This window comes from Aedes albopictus, chromosome 1 (genome assembly GCF_035046485.1).
Source record: "Aedes albopictus strain Foshan chromosome 1, AalbF5, whole genome shotgun sequence".
Taxonomy (NCBI): domain Eukaryota; kingdom Metazoa; phylum Arthropoda; class Insecta; order Diptera; family Culicidae; genus Aedes; species Aedes albopictus.
The window spans coordinates 315,229,345-315,243,548 of NC_085136.1; the positions used below are offsets into that span (position 1 = coordinate 315,229,345).

Sequence of the window (14,204 nt, forward strand, 5' to 3'; positions counted from 1 at the left end):
CAAAATGTTCATAATCATTGACTGAAAACAGCACGAATTTGAATGATTCTGCACCAGGGATGCCATATATACAGATTTATCTGTATTATACAGATTTTTCAGCATCAATACAGATAGCGTTTATATGAAATACAGATTTTTTATTTGTATGGAATACAGATTTCTCACTCAAATTTTATATGAGATACAGATTTTTGAACGAGTGATACAGAAAATCATCTGGCATCTCTGTTCTGCACTGAATATTCAAAACAAACAAATTCATTTTCACTCTCCCTCTTCACACAGTCAGTCAATTCGTAGTCATTGAATATTAAGCCGATCAAGAAACATCTTCATAATCACCTACGTTTACGACTTCGATTGCTTCCAAAAACACTCCACAACAATCAAATGGAAAAAGATTTGTGTAAAGAACCATTAAATGTAATCGAAACGTTAATACTTTATCAGGAATTTAACACTTTGTAGGATGTTTACAAATATTCATTGACTTCCATTCAGCTGACAAACGAGTATCGAGCAGCTGAACATGAATATGCTGGCAAGTGAATGAAAATTGCCGCACGATGAACTTCAACTCGTCTGCTCGAAAATTTTGCGCCCTGCTGTAAACGCTTATCTACGGCTTCCATGGAAGGGAATAAAAAAGTGTACTCGCCTTCACCATTGCTTCGAGTGACTTTTCCAGGCTCCGTCCACCCGGAATTTGTTGTAATCGATGGTGGGTTTTACCCAGTACGTCTTTTTAGGCCGAAGGTTTTTAATTGTACCAAATGCAAGCAGTTTGGTCACAGTGCTAGCTTTTGCGACAACAAGCCCCGTTGTGGCAAATGCAACCAGGCTCATTTAGAGGACTCTTGCACACAGGAAGCGGAAAAATGTAGCTACTGTGGCGGAGATCCACATGAATTGCGTGAATGCCCAGCTTACAAAAGACGCGTTCAAAATGAGAGTCGCTCTATTGTTAGGCGCTCCAAACAGACTTATGTGGAAATGGTAAAATCTCAGAACTCGTCTGCTACCATGTCTGAATCAGCTGTCCCAGCTTAAAATCCCTATCAGGAGTTGTCTTCCGATGATCAGGACGAAGGCGAAACTGATGAGGGTGGATCTCTTTCGGAGGTACACATACCTGGAAAAAGGAAGTCGGGATCTTCCCCGGGATCGCGCCGAAAGGTCTTTTTGAAGTCTTCCCTCAAAAGTTTGCCTAATGTCAAAGGAGGCGGGGTAAACTTAAAAACTCAGGAAGAATCAGGTTCCTTTAGCTTCAGATCCATGTTGTAGCAAGAACCTGTCACCCCCGTCTCCGCCTGTTAAATGCACTTTAAAGAGAAATATTCGACAAGGTAGCAAGAAAAAAGCTACTAAAGTTCCTCGCAGTTCAAGCAAGCCTCCTAGACCCAAGCGAGGACTGTTTACTTTTGGGGTTCTCGTGGATCGTCTATATGATGCCCTCGGCCTTCCAGAAAGTTTTAGAGGCACTATTGATATGTTTATACCTACATTAGAAGAATATCTTCGGAATCTGACACAATCATGGCCCCTCCTTGCTGCGATCATATCTTTCGATGGATAATTCATCAAGTGAGGTACAAGATATGATCACTGTGCTACAGTGGAACTGTCATAGTCTAAAACCTAAATTAGACCTGCTTAAGTTTTTGATTCACAACTCTGACTGTGATATATTTGCCCTTTGTGAAACATGGCTTTCTTCTGAAGATGAACTCAACTTCCACGATTTTAACATTATACGCCAGAATCGAGATGACCATTATGGGGGAGTTCTTTTGGGGATCAAAAAGACTTACTCATTTTATAGAATTCCAATCCCGACTCACCCTGGCGTAGAAATCGTCGCTTGCCAAATAAACGTAAAGGGTAAAGAACTTTGCGTAGCTTCCGCTTACATACCTCCAAGAATTTCAATTAACCGTCGACATATTTGAAATGCAGTTTCTGCACTATCACATCCAGTTTTAATTCTGGGTGATATGATTCCACATGGTACTGGGTGGGGCGAACCATATGACGATCACAGGGCGGCCATTTTCTATGATTTATGCGACGATTTCAACTTGAACGTTTTGAATACAGATGAAGTGACACGTATTGCATATGATGGCAAAGAAAGTCGTCTCGGCCTATCACTGGGATCAACTATCATTCGATTGCTTGTGGAGGGTAATCGAGGATCCTCATTGTAGTGATCACTTGCCCATTACAACCACCATAAAGCATAATAGTGAAAGATCAGACCAATCAGGTTCCTTTTGACCTCACTAGGAATATCGATTGGCAAAAATATGCAGAAGCGGTATCTTTTGGCATCGAATCATTCAACCCCCTCCCACCTTTGGATGAGTATCGATTCCTGTCTGAACTGATATACAAGAGTGCATTAGAATCACAAAAACGACGTGTTCCAAGTGCAACCTTCAAAAGAAGACCAGCCACACTAGGCTGGGATGATGATTGCACCCAGTTGTATCTTAAAAAATCCGATGCTTTAAAAGCTTTTCGTAGGCATGGTACTTCAGATCTTTATCAAGAGTATGCTAAGCTCGAAAGACAGCTGAAGAACCTGCTGAAAGCGAAAAAGCGTAGTTATTGGCGACACTTCAATGTCCAACGCTTGTCAGACGAAGACATTGCTGCACAGTACCATCAGAAGCTATATGAGAAGATAGGCGATGTCAACAGTTTGTGAGTTCATGCATGAAACAGTGGTAACAGCTAGCACCGCTAGAGGTGGCAGGCACCGTTCAGCGACACCAACATAATGGCTGGTTCGACGAGGCGTACCATCGAGTGACCAAAGAGAAGACCGCTAGAAGTCGAACGATAGTGGCCGGTACGGCTTAACAGGGAGCGATACAGAGTGGCAAGAGCAGAAAGAAACGAATCCATCGCAACAAGAAACGGCAGCACGACGAGTGGAATTGCTGTAGCGCAGGAAAGCATGGATAGGAACAATATGCGCATGTTCTATGCAACTACCCAATGCGTACAAGATACTGTTGCGTGTCCTGTTCAGCGGACTGAGACCTCTTGAAGATTCTTTTTCGATAACTTGCAGATTTACCATACAATGAAGCTTTGGTAGATAATATAAGAACACAGTTTTCCGGCGAAACTAATTGGGCTGATACGCGTAACGCTGTATGGATCGAAATCAAGTATTCGGATGGCAGACGCAGTTAGAACGATTAGAAGGTCTGACGTGCAGAGGAAGGGAACTATCATCACAAGATCGCATATGCTCCTCATCAAGGACTTTGTGGGCGATATTTATCTCTCCGGCATCGATCTAAGAACAGTGGAGGAAGCTTATACTATTCTGAAGAAAGGGCGGTTGATGATAACTTCGACCAAGTCAAAGTACATGATTGCGGGTAAAGACAGAGGCAGACCTAGTGGTGTTAGTGCTGTTGTAGTGATTGATTGGAATGTGGTAACAAGGATTTCGAAGCTTCATATCAGTAACAATGCACCCGATTCATGGGAAATTGATTTCAATTTATATTTTATATTCTCTAGAATCTACTATAATATGCCTTTGCATGCTTTTTCCATGTGTGTTTTTTTGTAATATTTGTTTGCCTCTGCTTATGGCCACAACGTCAGAGGGGGAAAGTACGTTTTTCGAATTGGGAGTAAAAACTCATATGATTATCTCACTCAAACCAAACGGTAGGTTCAAGTAGAAAACAAAAATATTGTTATAAAAAATATAATATAGTGTTGTTAATAATTAATAATAATAATAATAAATACACAGTTTCGCTTGTGATTGACACCCTTTGACGGTTCAGTTCGATTTCTGGTTTAACGTGTTTGAACGATCAAACGAGATAGAAAATAAATATTTGCGAATATTAAGTGGTAATAGGCTAGGATTCCACTCCATTCCAAACCACTCCAAACATTCATAATAACTTAGTACATTTTACACTTTCACTTATTCCAATCTACCACATGTCTGCTCGCTCGCTTAAAAAAAGCGAACAAGAACAAAAAAGACAATTTTGTTCTGTTTTTTTACAAAAAGAAACAAGAAAAGCTAAATAATTCTAAAACATAAACGGAACGAAACTAAACACGGGGGGACTAGAATTGGCAAACTAATTAAATTATTCTGCTTGATCGACTTTCTCTCTCTCTCTGTCTGTCTCTGTTTCTGTGGATCACACATTTCAACTTCACGCCGCAGTCTATCTTAGGTCTATTTTTTGTTTTTCATTTGCTCTTTTTTGCTTTTTTTTTCTTGTTACTTTCTACAAACTAAATTTAGAGATAGATGCTCGCGTAATGCTTTCTCTTCTACCACACAGGGAGGGGGGTTCGTGTATTAATCTCTATAATTAAATGCTTTTGCTTTTGTTCATTGTTTTGCTTTGTTTTAAGTTTTTATCTCTCGCTTAAAATACGACCTTTTTTTGCTGTGATTCTCAATCGTCGGTAGATTATTTTCCTGGGTCTTAAGGTTTGGTTTACTGTATTGATTTTGATATACATTGTTTGCATTAATTTCAGATTACTGGTTAAATTTTGATCGCTATGCTTTAGTTACCTTTGCTTTAAATGGTAATAATAAATATGTGTTCTGGTTTGTGAAATCCATTTTGCATTTTCTGCAGTTATGTTCTAGAGATTTAAAGGTTGGTTAGAGAGGAGCTTAGGTAACAAATTTTGCTTTCGGTTTAGGGCTAAGAGTAGAAAATAGGATGCGTGCCGCAACTAACATCTTCCTGTTACCGTTTGTTCTTCATGTCACGTATTTGGATGGGTTTTCGAAGTACATTAGGCCCGCATTAGGTAATAGTAGTACAATAGATAAATTCTGTTGTGTAGGAGTTATTCATACGAATTACATCTTGACTTAGTTTTTCTTGAAGTTCGTAATATACTAACAGTTACCAGTAGATATTACAAAAAGCGCACATAACAAACCTTAGGAATCCGTCACAAAACCGAGAGGGAAATAAAAATAAAACTTCGAGTATTTTCTATCACGACTCACAACACTCCAAGTAAATTACGAAGGATAAAAATAAAAAGGGTCTGTTAGAAGATATAACAGAACATGGTTTTCCAACTGAGCCGATCGGGCTGATACACACAATACTAAATGGAGCAAAATCGGCCAAAAGTAAAGTGAATGGTTGCGAATTCTACGAGTGGAGTGACGCGACACAGCTTGACTCGTAGATGAGAAATCTCAACTCGAATAAGGTGATTCTCCAGATTCGTCCCCTCGAATGATGAGTCGAGCTTCGTCACGTTACTTTATTCATAGAATGAACACACCTGCATTCGATTCGAGATTTCTCACCTCGATGCGAGGTGAGCTGCATCACGTCGCTCCACTCGTAGAATGAGCGCAAATTAAACAAAAATGCGTCTTTTAAGGTCAAAATAACGAAAACAGGTGCTTAACCCTAAAAGGGATACCTTCATGGTCTCAGTTTCGTCACCTCGCTGAGTGTGTTCCATCAAAGATGAGCTCTGAAAGGCGCCTGGGGTCTAATGGACCCCAGGTAACCCTTTTAGGGTTAATTTGAAATAATTTTTATGAAAAAAATAACACATATGTTCTTTAAAATTTCTAGGTGACGTTACACTTTGAAAACGAAACAAAACTTTTAAAACAAAAAAGAAATGGCTCTAAAAGAACAATGAACTAAAAATCGCGCCATCTAACTGTACAATTGTCGTAGTTACCTAACCGCAGTGTTGCCATTTTTCTCTTTCTCTCCTACCACTAACCGACCGAGTTCATATAGTATTCAATGGTTATAACTTTGAACCTATGTATGTAGTAGCTTGTTCCTGTGTGTGTTTTTTTGGTATACTCTTTTGTCCTAAATACCGAGTAAAAGTGCGCTTCACAACAACTTATTGGTTCATTTGATTCACGTCCTCTAACAACCAGTCAATCAATCTAATCTCGTTCTGTTCTGTTGTGTTATCCTCTAGGTATAGAGTAACTAGTAAGTGTATGTGTTTACTAGTGCTTACGGTTCTCAGTTTCCAAAGGGGGTCAAGTGTCTAAGATTGCTAAATCTTAGCGAGACAGAAAAACCGGAAAATAAATGCTTACCAAACAGGTCTCTCGCTTCGTTACGGAATTTCCCCTACCACCACGTGTTATTCTCAACAAGTGTCGGTAAAGTAGAGTGTAGGCGCCATTTTTCTTCTTTTTTTGCTTGTTTGTTTAAGTGCTGTACAGTCTCTTCATTTTGTAAAATTTGTTCGATTAATACTTTTCATTTTGCAACTTGCCAGCGCTTTTCCGCTCGGTATTTATGGCATTGCGCGAAAACTTACTTTTTGAAAACCCCTGTTTGTTTTTTTGTCTTTCTCACTGTGAGGACTTACATCTGGCTCTCTTTGCGCCACTGGAACGTGCCGGATTTGACTCCTATGCTGGATGAACCCTGATTGCTGCCGCTACTCGACAGCATGTTGTTCGTCCGTCGGATCAGCTGGGCAGCCGAGTCGATCCGGTTGCGAATCAGCCGCATGGCCGGATTCGTCGCTATGCCACTGCGTTTGGATGATTTTCTGCGAATGTAGAGTGAATAAGATTGTGTTAGTTGCCGCTGAATGTTACGTACAACAAACAATAGCCTGGCTATTCCGATTAATATTGTCAAATTTGAATTTCAAAAACTCTTCCATGGATTAGAATTCGTTTCGAAATTCCTGAGCGTTTATCCCCAAATATCCAGGGTTCTTCCAGGAATTTCTTGCGGAATTTTTCTTTAGATTTATTCAGGAATGTCTTCTTCAAAATCTTATGCAGTTTCTTACAGAATTATTCTCCCGGAGTTCTTGTATGAATTATTTAGAAGTTTCTCCCAAAATTTCATTTAGAGGTTTCCTCAAATTTGCTTCTTGAGTTTCCTCCAAGATTTTTCGGTGGCTCTTCTGGGATTTTTGAAAGATTTTCGTGGGAGTTCCTACTAGGATTTCTGCAAGACTACTCCAGAGATTTCTTCCAGAGGTTTTCCTGGTATTGTTCCCGGAGTTTCTCGGGGGATTCCTTCCGGAGATTCTACCCTCACATAACTCTCCCAAAGTTCCTTCAAGCATTTTTTTTTCTTAATAGTAGGTTTTCCATGATAACTTTCCAACAATTTCTCCTGGGATTACCGAACAACTTCTGCAGAAGGTCGCCCTGAGATTTCTCCAAAACAAAATACGACATTTCTCTTGGTGCTTCCCGCGGGATTTCTCCCGTAGTTCATCTAAAGATTTCTAGGATTTCTTCCGGACTTTCCACCCATTAATATTTTCACTCGAGATTACTCCCAGAAATTTTGCTAAGATGTCCAAGCTTTTCTCGGGATTTCTTTTGAAGTTCCTGTCTTTATTTCTTCAATATAAGTATGGGAATTCCTCAGAAGGTATTTCGTAGGCTATCCCAGGAAGTATTGCGATGAAAACTTCTGAAAAATCCCGGCAATAACTCTGGGAGTAACTACTAGAGAAACCCCGAAAAGGAATTCCGAAACGATTTTCGGTAGGTATTCTGGGAGTAATCCCGGAATAAAAATCTAAAAGAAAGCGCATGATAATCATCAGGATTGGAAGAAATCTCTCCATTGAAAACATTAACAGTAACTCCCCAAAGAAATTTCAAGGGGTCCTTAGAATAAAACCCCAGAAGAAGTCTTCGTTGAAAATCCAAAATCAGTTCTGAAAAACTTTGAGACGCATCTCGCGAGAAACATCACAAGGAATTTGTTTCCTTAGGGAAGTTCCGGGAGAAACTTCGAGGGAAATCTTAAGTGAAACTCCAAGAGAAATCCCACGAGAACCTTTAAGAAATTTGCCAGGAGAAACTCCTGTAGGAATCCCGGAAGAACCCGCAGACGGAAGCTTATGATGATTTCTTGAAGACATTACTGAACAAACTCCGGTAGAAATCCCGTGGGCGAGTCTGGAAGCAATACTAGAAAACCTCTAGTAGAAATCCCGGTATGAACGGGAGTAGAAATTCTAGGAACAACTCCTGTGGAAACTCTTGGGTTTTTGCAGCAGTATATCTTAACATTTCATTCAGAGGTTTTCCCGGTATTGTTTCCAGAGTTTCTCGAGGGATTACTCTTAGTTGCTCTGCCGGGATGACTTTCCTAAAGTCTCCCAGAATGTTTGCAAGACATCTGTAGAAGCTATTCCAGGGATTTCCCAAAAAAAAAAACGGAATTTCTTTGGAATTCTCCGAGGAATTCCTCTCGTAATTCCTCCGGGAGTTTCTCTTCACTGTTCCTCAAGAGATTCCATCCGGTATTTCTCCGAAGATTTCTTACAGGAACTTGGAAAAATAACTCCTGCAAAATCCCGGTAAGAACTGCGGAAGTAACGCCCAAAAGAACCCCTGGTCAACTTTCGGTGGGGTTTCTGGGGAGAACACATGGAATAACCCTAAAAAATCTCAAAATAAATTTCAGGAAGAATTTCGTAAACAACTACGAGAATATTTAGAAGAAATTACAAGAAGAACTCCCTGAAAAATATTAGCACTAGCTCCTGCAGATATTCCCAAAGCAGCTCAGAATAAAACCTCAAAAGAGATCCTCAATGGAAATGCAGGATAAGTCCTGAAAAGCTTTTAAAAACTTTGACATCTCGGAAGCAAAACCGAAAGAAAGGGAAGTTCCGGGAAAAACGCGGAGAGTTATCTCAGGTGAAATTTCAAGAAAAATCCCGCTAGAACCTTTAAGAAATATACCGAGAAAAACACATGTAGGAATCCCGGAAGCTCACGATGATCTCTTGAAGACTTAAAGGACAAACTCTTACAGAAAACCCGTGAGTGATTTTGGGAGCAATGACTTTGGAAAAAATCCCGGTACAAACGTAAGTAGGAATAGCTCCTGTAGAAACTGAAGTTTCTACAGGATAATCTCTTAATATTTCTTCTAGCGGTTTTTCTTAGTATTGATTCCAAAGTTTCTCGAGGAATTTCTTTTAGAGATCCTAACAACATTCCTCAAGTTTTTTTAGATATTTTTCTTATTCGCTCTGTCGAGATGACTTTCCAACAGATTCCCTCGGAATTTTAGCAAGATTTCTGCAGAAGTTGTTCTAGAAATTTCCCCATTCTTCTAAAAAAGGTCCGGGAGAAACTCCAAGATAAATCTCAGGCGTTAAACCGCGAGAGAAACTCCTGTCAAATCCCAGGAGAAACTCTGGATGAAAGCTTTGAAAAACTAAAGGAGGAGCTCCGCGATGGACTCAATGAGCAATACTGGGAAAATTTCTGAAATGTAAGAAACTCCTACAGAAATTCCGGGAAAAATCTTGACAAAATCCTTCGAATAACTCCTGAGGAAAGTGTGGGGGTAATCCCTCGAAAATCTTTGGGACAAATGCTGGAAAGAACTCCTGGGGAAGAGGAATTTCCGAGAAATACGGGAGAAACTTTAAGAGAAATCCCGCGACAATATCTGACTGACAAATATCGTGACAAACGCCTGTAGAAATCTCGTGATGAAGCTTATGAAAAACTCCAAACTATAATAACGGTCGGTATGCAGGGACCCTGGAAGAATCTCAATGAGGATCCCGGAAGGAACTTCCGGAATCTTTGAAAAATGTCTGCAGAAATGTAGAAGAACCTCAGGCAGGAATTTAAGGAAGAATAGTACGAAAAAATCCGTAGAGATACCTTACGGAAATTCTTGGAAGGCATTCCAAAAGGTATTGTTAAGAGCTAAGAGTTTCAGAGAGAATCTCTAAATGAATTTCTGGAGAAATCCTTGTGGAAGAATTTATTGATGAACTTTAACTCCCAGATTCATTACCTGGAGTTCATCTGGAAGCACCTTACTACAATCAGCTTGCGTATATCTGCTTGTTTTAGAAACCCTTCTCTTATTCTTCTAGCTTTTTTTTTTTTATTCCTGTTCGGGTTTGTCACTGCGACCAGTTTTTAGATCTATTGTGACATTACCCGTATCCTTAGTGTAGTGCATGTCGCATTACTCAATTGCCATTGAGGGGCAATAAAGTATCGATTTTGATACAGTTTTTGTTTTGTTTTCTTAGAAAACAAAACAAGAGTACTGATATTGGCCATGCATCGGAAACCTAGCATCACCCTTGTTTTACTGCTAAATTCTCCCCAGGTTTAGGACCCGGGTTTTAACATTAGCAGCAATATCATTCCAATAATGGGACATGTGTTCAGTAATAAGGATTCTAGTATGTTCCTTGCGTACTAGCACTTTCCAGTCTTCGAAGAGTTAGTACATACATGGATCCCTAACCCAATTTGATTTCCTTTGCATTGAGTTTAGCATCAGATGGTGAGGTTTTTAACTATATGCAAAGTAAAGTTGGTAAACTTAGTTTTATTCAAAGACTGGAAGTCATCACAACACCAGTAGCAAGGACTAAATACTATAATGCCTATAATTATCAGAACACATATTCCAAAATTGAAAAATAGGACGACACTAGATTTCGGTTTGGTAGATCTAACACCGCAACGCAACCCAAAAAGGCGATCTACCCACGCTACGGGCTCCGTTAAAGATCGAGCATGTTTTAAACCCCCTCAACCATTCATCCCTCAGCACGGGTCGCCTGACACCTTGGATTGGGGTTACGACCCCACTGATTGGGATTCTTCTAGCTTACTCACCCTCCCTGCTGCTGCTCCTTCTGATTGTTCCCCAGTATGATTCGCATATGGGTATCCCGAGCAAAGTGGTTATCCGGCGGATGCATGATGGTACTGTTGTTCGACAGGCTGATGTTCATCTCTTCGAACTGTTTGCCGAGCAGGGCCAATGACGAGGGCGGTTGATTCTGACCGGGGGAGCTCACATCACTGCTCGGCGAGTGCGGTGGCGTAGCGTAGAGCGGGGACATACAACCCAAATCGAACAGGTCGGCATCGTTCGGGTGGTTCATCCGAATGTTTGAAGCTGTCGGGGAAGAATGGATAATCGTTAGTATGCGCGATGACATTCTGTCAACCCTCTCCACTTACCGATATTAGTCTGGTATTCCTCCACGTTTGGCAGAATTTGGGAATGTTTTTTGCCACCGAACTTGTTGTTGGTGCCTGATCCTCCTCCTTCTCCACCACCGCCGCCACCGCTAGAAGCCTGCTGGTGGGGCTGATGTTGCTGCTGTACAATGTGGTGCGATTTGGAGTTGTGATGCCGGGAGTGTTTCTGCAGTTGTTGTGTGAAAGACATGGGCGCTTGCTGGAAGATTGAGATTCAATGTTCATAAGTGTGGTCAAATGATAGATTGCAGGTTGGGGATCAAGGGTCGATTTTTCAACTTTAGAATGGTCAACGTGTACAGCTTTGACTCCGGAAGCACTGATTATGACAAGGACATATTCTAAGATTGGTTCGACAAAGATGCACTGTGAAGCTTCGGCAGCAATGCTGCAGCAGAGAACCCGACAGAAGGAACAGAAGCGGAAGCAGCAGATTCGCCAATTTTATGAGAAAAGAAACGAAATGCGGGGATATGCGACTGCTGTGCTCTTCCCAAGAAACGTGGAAGTTCTATATTGGAGAAACAGAACAGCTACCGAAATAGTGGAAAGAAGGGGTATAATCTGTTCCATTCACAAGAAAGGCGACCATTTCGAATGCGGAAACTTCTCAACGATCATCATTCGGCATTCCGCTTACAAAGCGCTATCCCAGATCATCTTCCGTCGTCTGTCACCTAAAACAAATGAGTTCGTGGAAGTTACCAAACCGGCTTCATCGACGGCCGGTCGACAACGGACCAGTATCGACCGCGAAAAGCTATGAAAAATTAGGGACGAGAATGGCGTTTCTAAGATGCTGTCCAAACTGATTAAGTAAAGCAACGATGGCGTAAGAATTTTGTATGAGAAAACTATCCACTTCATTCGAATCTCTCCGGAGACTGCGACAAGTAACGGACTCTCATACCTATACTCTTCAGTCTTCAACATCGCCCTGGAGCGACGAGCCGGGCTCAAAAGCCCGAGCACGCTCACTCACCTCGTTACTGCTACCGGTCGATTGACTAGAGATGACACTTTTCCGTTTCTGCAGACTACTGTTGTCCGACTGCATGGTATTCTCGTAGAAATTACTGTTCTGCGTCGAGCTGGTCGTTGCATTCAAAGACGGGGAGTTGTTGTTATTGTTGTTGCTGGTGCTGCTGCTGTTGCAGTTATTACCGATACCGCCGCCACTGCTGTTGGGCATCAACAAACTCGGATTCGGAAAGGGCCCCGAAGGCGACGGATTATGTATCGAAGATGACGGTGGTAGCTCGTCCGGAGATTTGAAGTTCAAACTCTGATGGGCAGCCATTTTTCCTCCGTCGAGGTCGTCTAAAACGAGGTGATTCAATAAGATAAATTTCAATTTGTTATTCGGAAGAAACTCACTTTTGGTAAAATTCTCCAATATCCGGAGAACGTTGTTCCGGTTGGACTTTGCGGCCAGCTTGATTGGCGTCCGACCGCAGTGGTCGGATTTGTACGGATTGGCGCCGTATTTGAGCAAATAGGTAACGCACTTTTCGTGCCCTTCCTGGGCGGAGATGCCCAGCGCCGTGGCACCCTGCTTGCAGGCATGGTCCGGAATGGCTCCGTAGTATAGCAGCAGCTGCATCACTTCGTGGTTGCCCTGCCAGGCGCACGAATGCAGCGGGGTTCGCGACTCGAGATCCATTGCGTTGACGTCGGCATTACCTGGAAGAAGTTGATTTAAGCGTTATTATTCATTTAACTGTTATTAATAGTTCGATCTTACCTAACGTGATCAACAGCTTAACCATTTCGGCGTGACCCTGCCAGGATGCCACGTGTAGTGCCGTTCGACCTTCGCTGTCCGGAATGTTAACGTCCACGTTCGAGTATTCCAGCAGGAACTTCACCACTTTGAGCTTGTTCTCCAGCGCCAGAATGTAGAGCGTCGTACGGGAATCGGCGTCCTTCGAGTTCACATCGCAGCCAAATCGGAGCAATGTCTGAACGCACTCAAAGTGCCCTTCCAGACAGGCTAACCGGAAGGCCGTCTTTCCGTCGTGAGCTCGTTGATCGATGCAAGGCCTATGAACATTCAGTATGGCTTCCAGCACTGCGTTGTGTCCTTCTTGTGCGGCTAAGTGCAACGCGGCTTTACCTTCATTGTCACATTCGTCGATCTTGGCACCAGATTCAAGAAGTTGTATACAGATATCCGCGTATCCTTCAAAGGCCGCGTAATGCAAAGGTGTCCATCCTGCGTTATCTCGGTGCGTTTCATCTAGGCCTCGATCCAGAAGCTGCCTTACAGTTTCCAGGTTACCTTGGGCAGCTGCTACGCTTAGAACCGTTCGACCTTCCGAATCCATACAATCGATTCCACATCCCCAAAACAACAGCAACTTCACAACGTTGGCATGACCCGAAGTACAGGCTGCCCACAGGGGAGTTCTACCCATGTGATCTGCCATATCCGGATCCGCACCATTCTCCAGAAGCAACTCACAAATCTCCGAATTTCCTTCAAACGAACTTACCAGCAGCGGTGACATTCCCTCGTTATCCGTTTGATCCGTGTTAGCCCCATACTCCAACAGCGTTGAGATCACCTTACTGTATCCAGAACTTCCACACAAGGCCGCTACGCACAGTGCATTCCTTCCGTCCAGATCCGTATGGTTTACATCCGCCCCGTTCTCCAGCAAAATCTCCACGATATCGTAATGCCCCATGTAGGAAGCCGCAATGAGCGACGTCCGGCCCTGCTTATCGATCGAGTTAACGTTCGCTCCGGCCTCGATCAGGATCTTCACAATATCCTCATTGCCACTCCAGGCCGCCGCCCGAAGTGCCGTCCGGCCTTCCTTGTCCGCCCGGTCTATTGCACAAGCGCCACTTTCGATCAGCAGCTTTACCACGTCCGTATGCCCACCCCAGGAAGCCGATCGCAACGGGGTCCAACCGTCCCGATCTGCATGGTTCACGTCAATCTTCCGGAACCGACCGGTACCATCGTTCAGTGGTTGTTTGTAGTACAGGAGGAGCCGAACGATTTCGATGTGCCCGTTGCGGGCGGCAATGTTGAGCGCCGTCTGGCCGTTGAGATCTTCGATTTCCAGGTCAATCGGGTCTTTGCAGGCCTGTTTGGGAAATGCAGGTTATGTTATGATGTAGCTAATGCATTCTTTTACCGAATGTGTTAACCGAATTCAAT

The 14,204-nt window shown here is 42.6% G+C and overlaps 1 protein-coding gene across 2 annotated transcripts in view; it reads right to left on the reverse strand.

Annotated features, from left to right (window-relative positions):
- Positions 1–5,586: 5,586 nt before the first annotated feature.
- Positions 5,587–14,204, reverse strand: part of LOC109423600 (ankyrin repeat domain-containing protein 50) — a 57,630-nt gene continuing 49,012 nt past the window's right edge. For both annotated transcript variants that reach the window (XM_029867451.2, XM_019698579.3), the window contains exons 4-9: positions 12,777–14,130; positions 12,410–12,715; positions 12,015–12,352; positions 11,012–11,231; positions 10,661–10,946; positions 5,587–6,570 (exon numbers count right to left, since the gene is read on the reverse strand). In XM_029867451.2, coding sequence (XP_029723311.2) covers positions 6,381–6,570; positions 10,661–10,946; positions 11,012–11,231; positions 12,015–12,352; positions 12,410–12,715; positions 12,777–14,130 — 2,694 coding nt within the window. In that variant the 3' untranslated portion in view covers positions 5,587–6,380. The remainder of the gene's footprint in view (positions 6,571–10,660; positions 10,947–11,011; positions 11,232–12,014; positions 12,353–12,409; positions 12,716–12,776; positions 14,131–14,204) is intronic.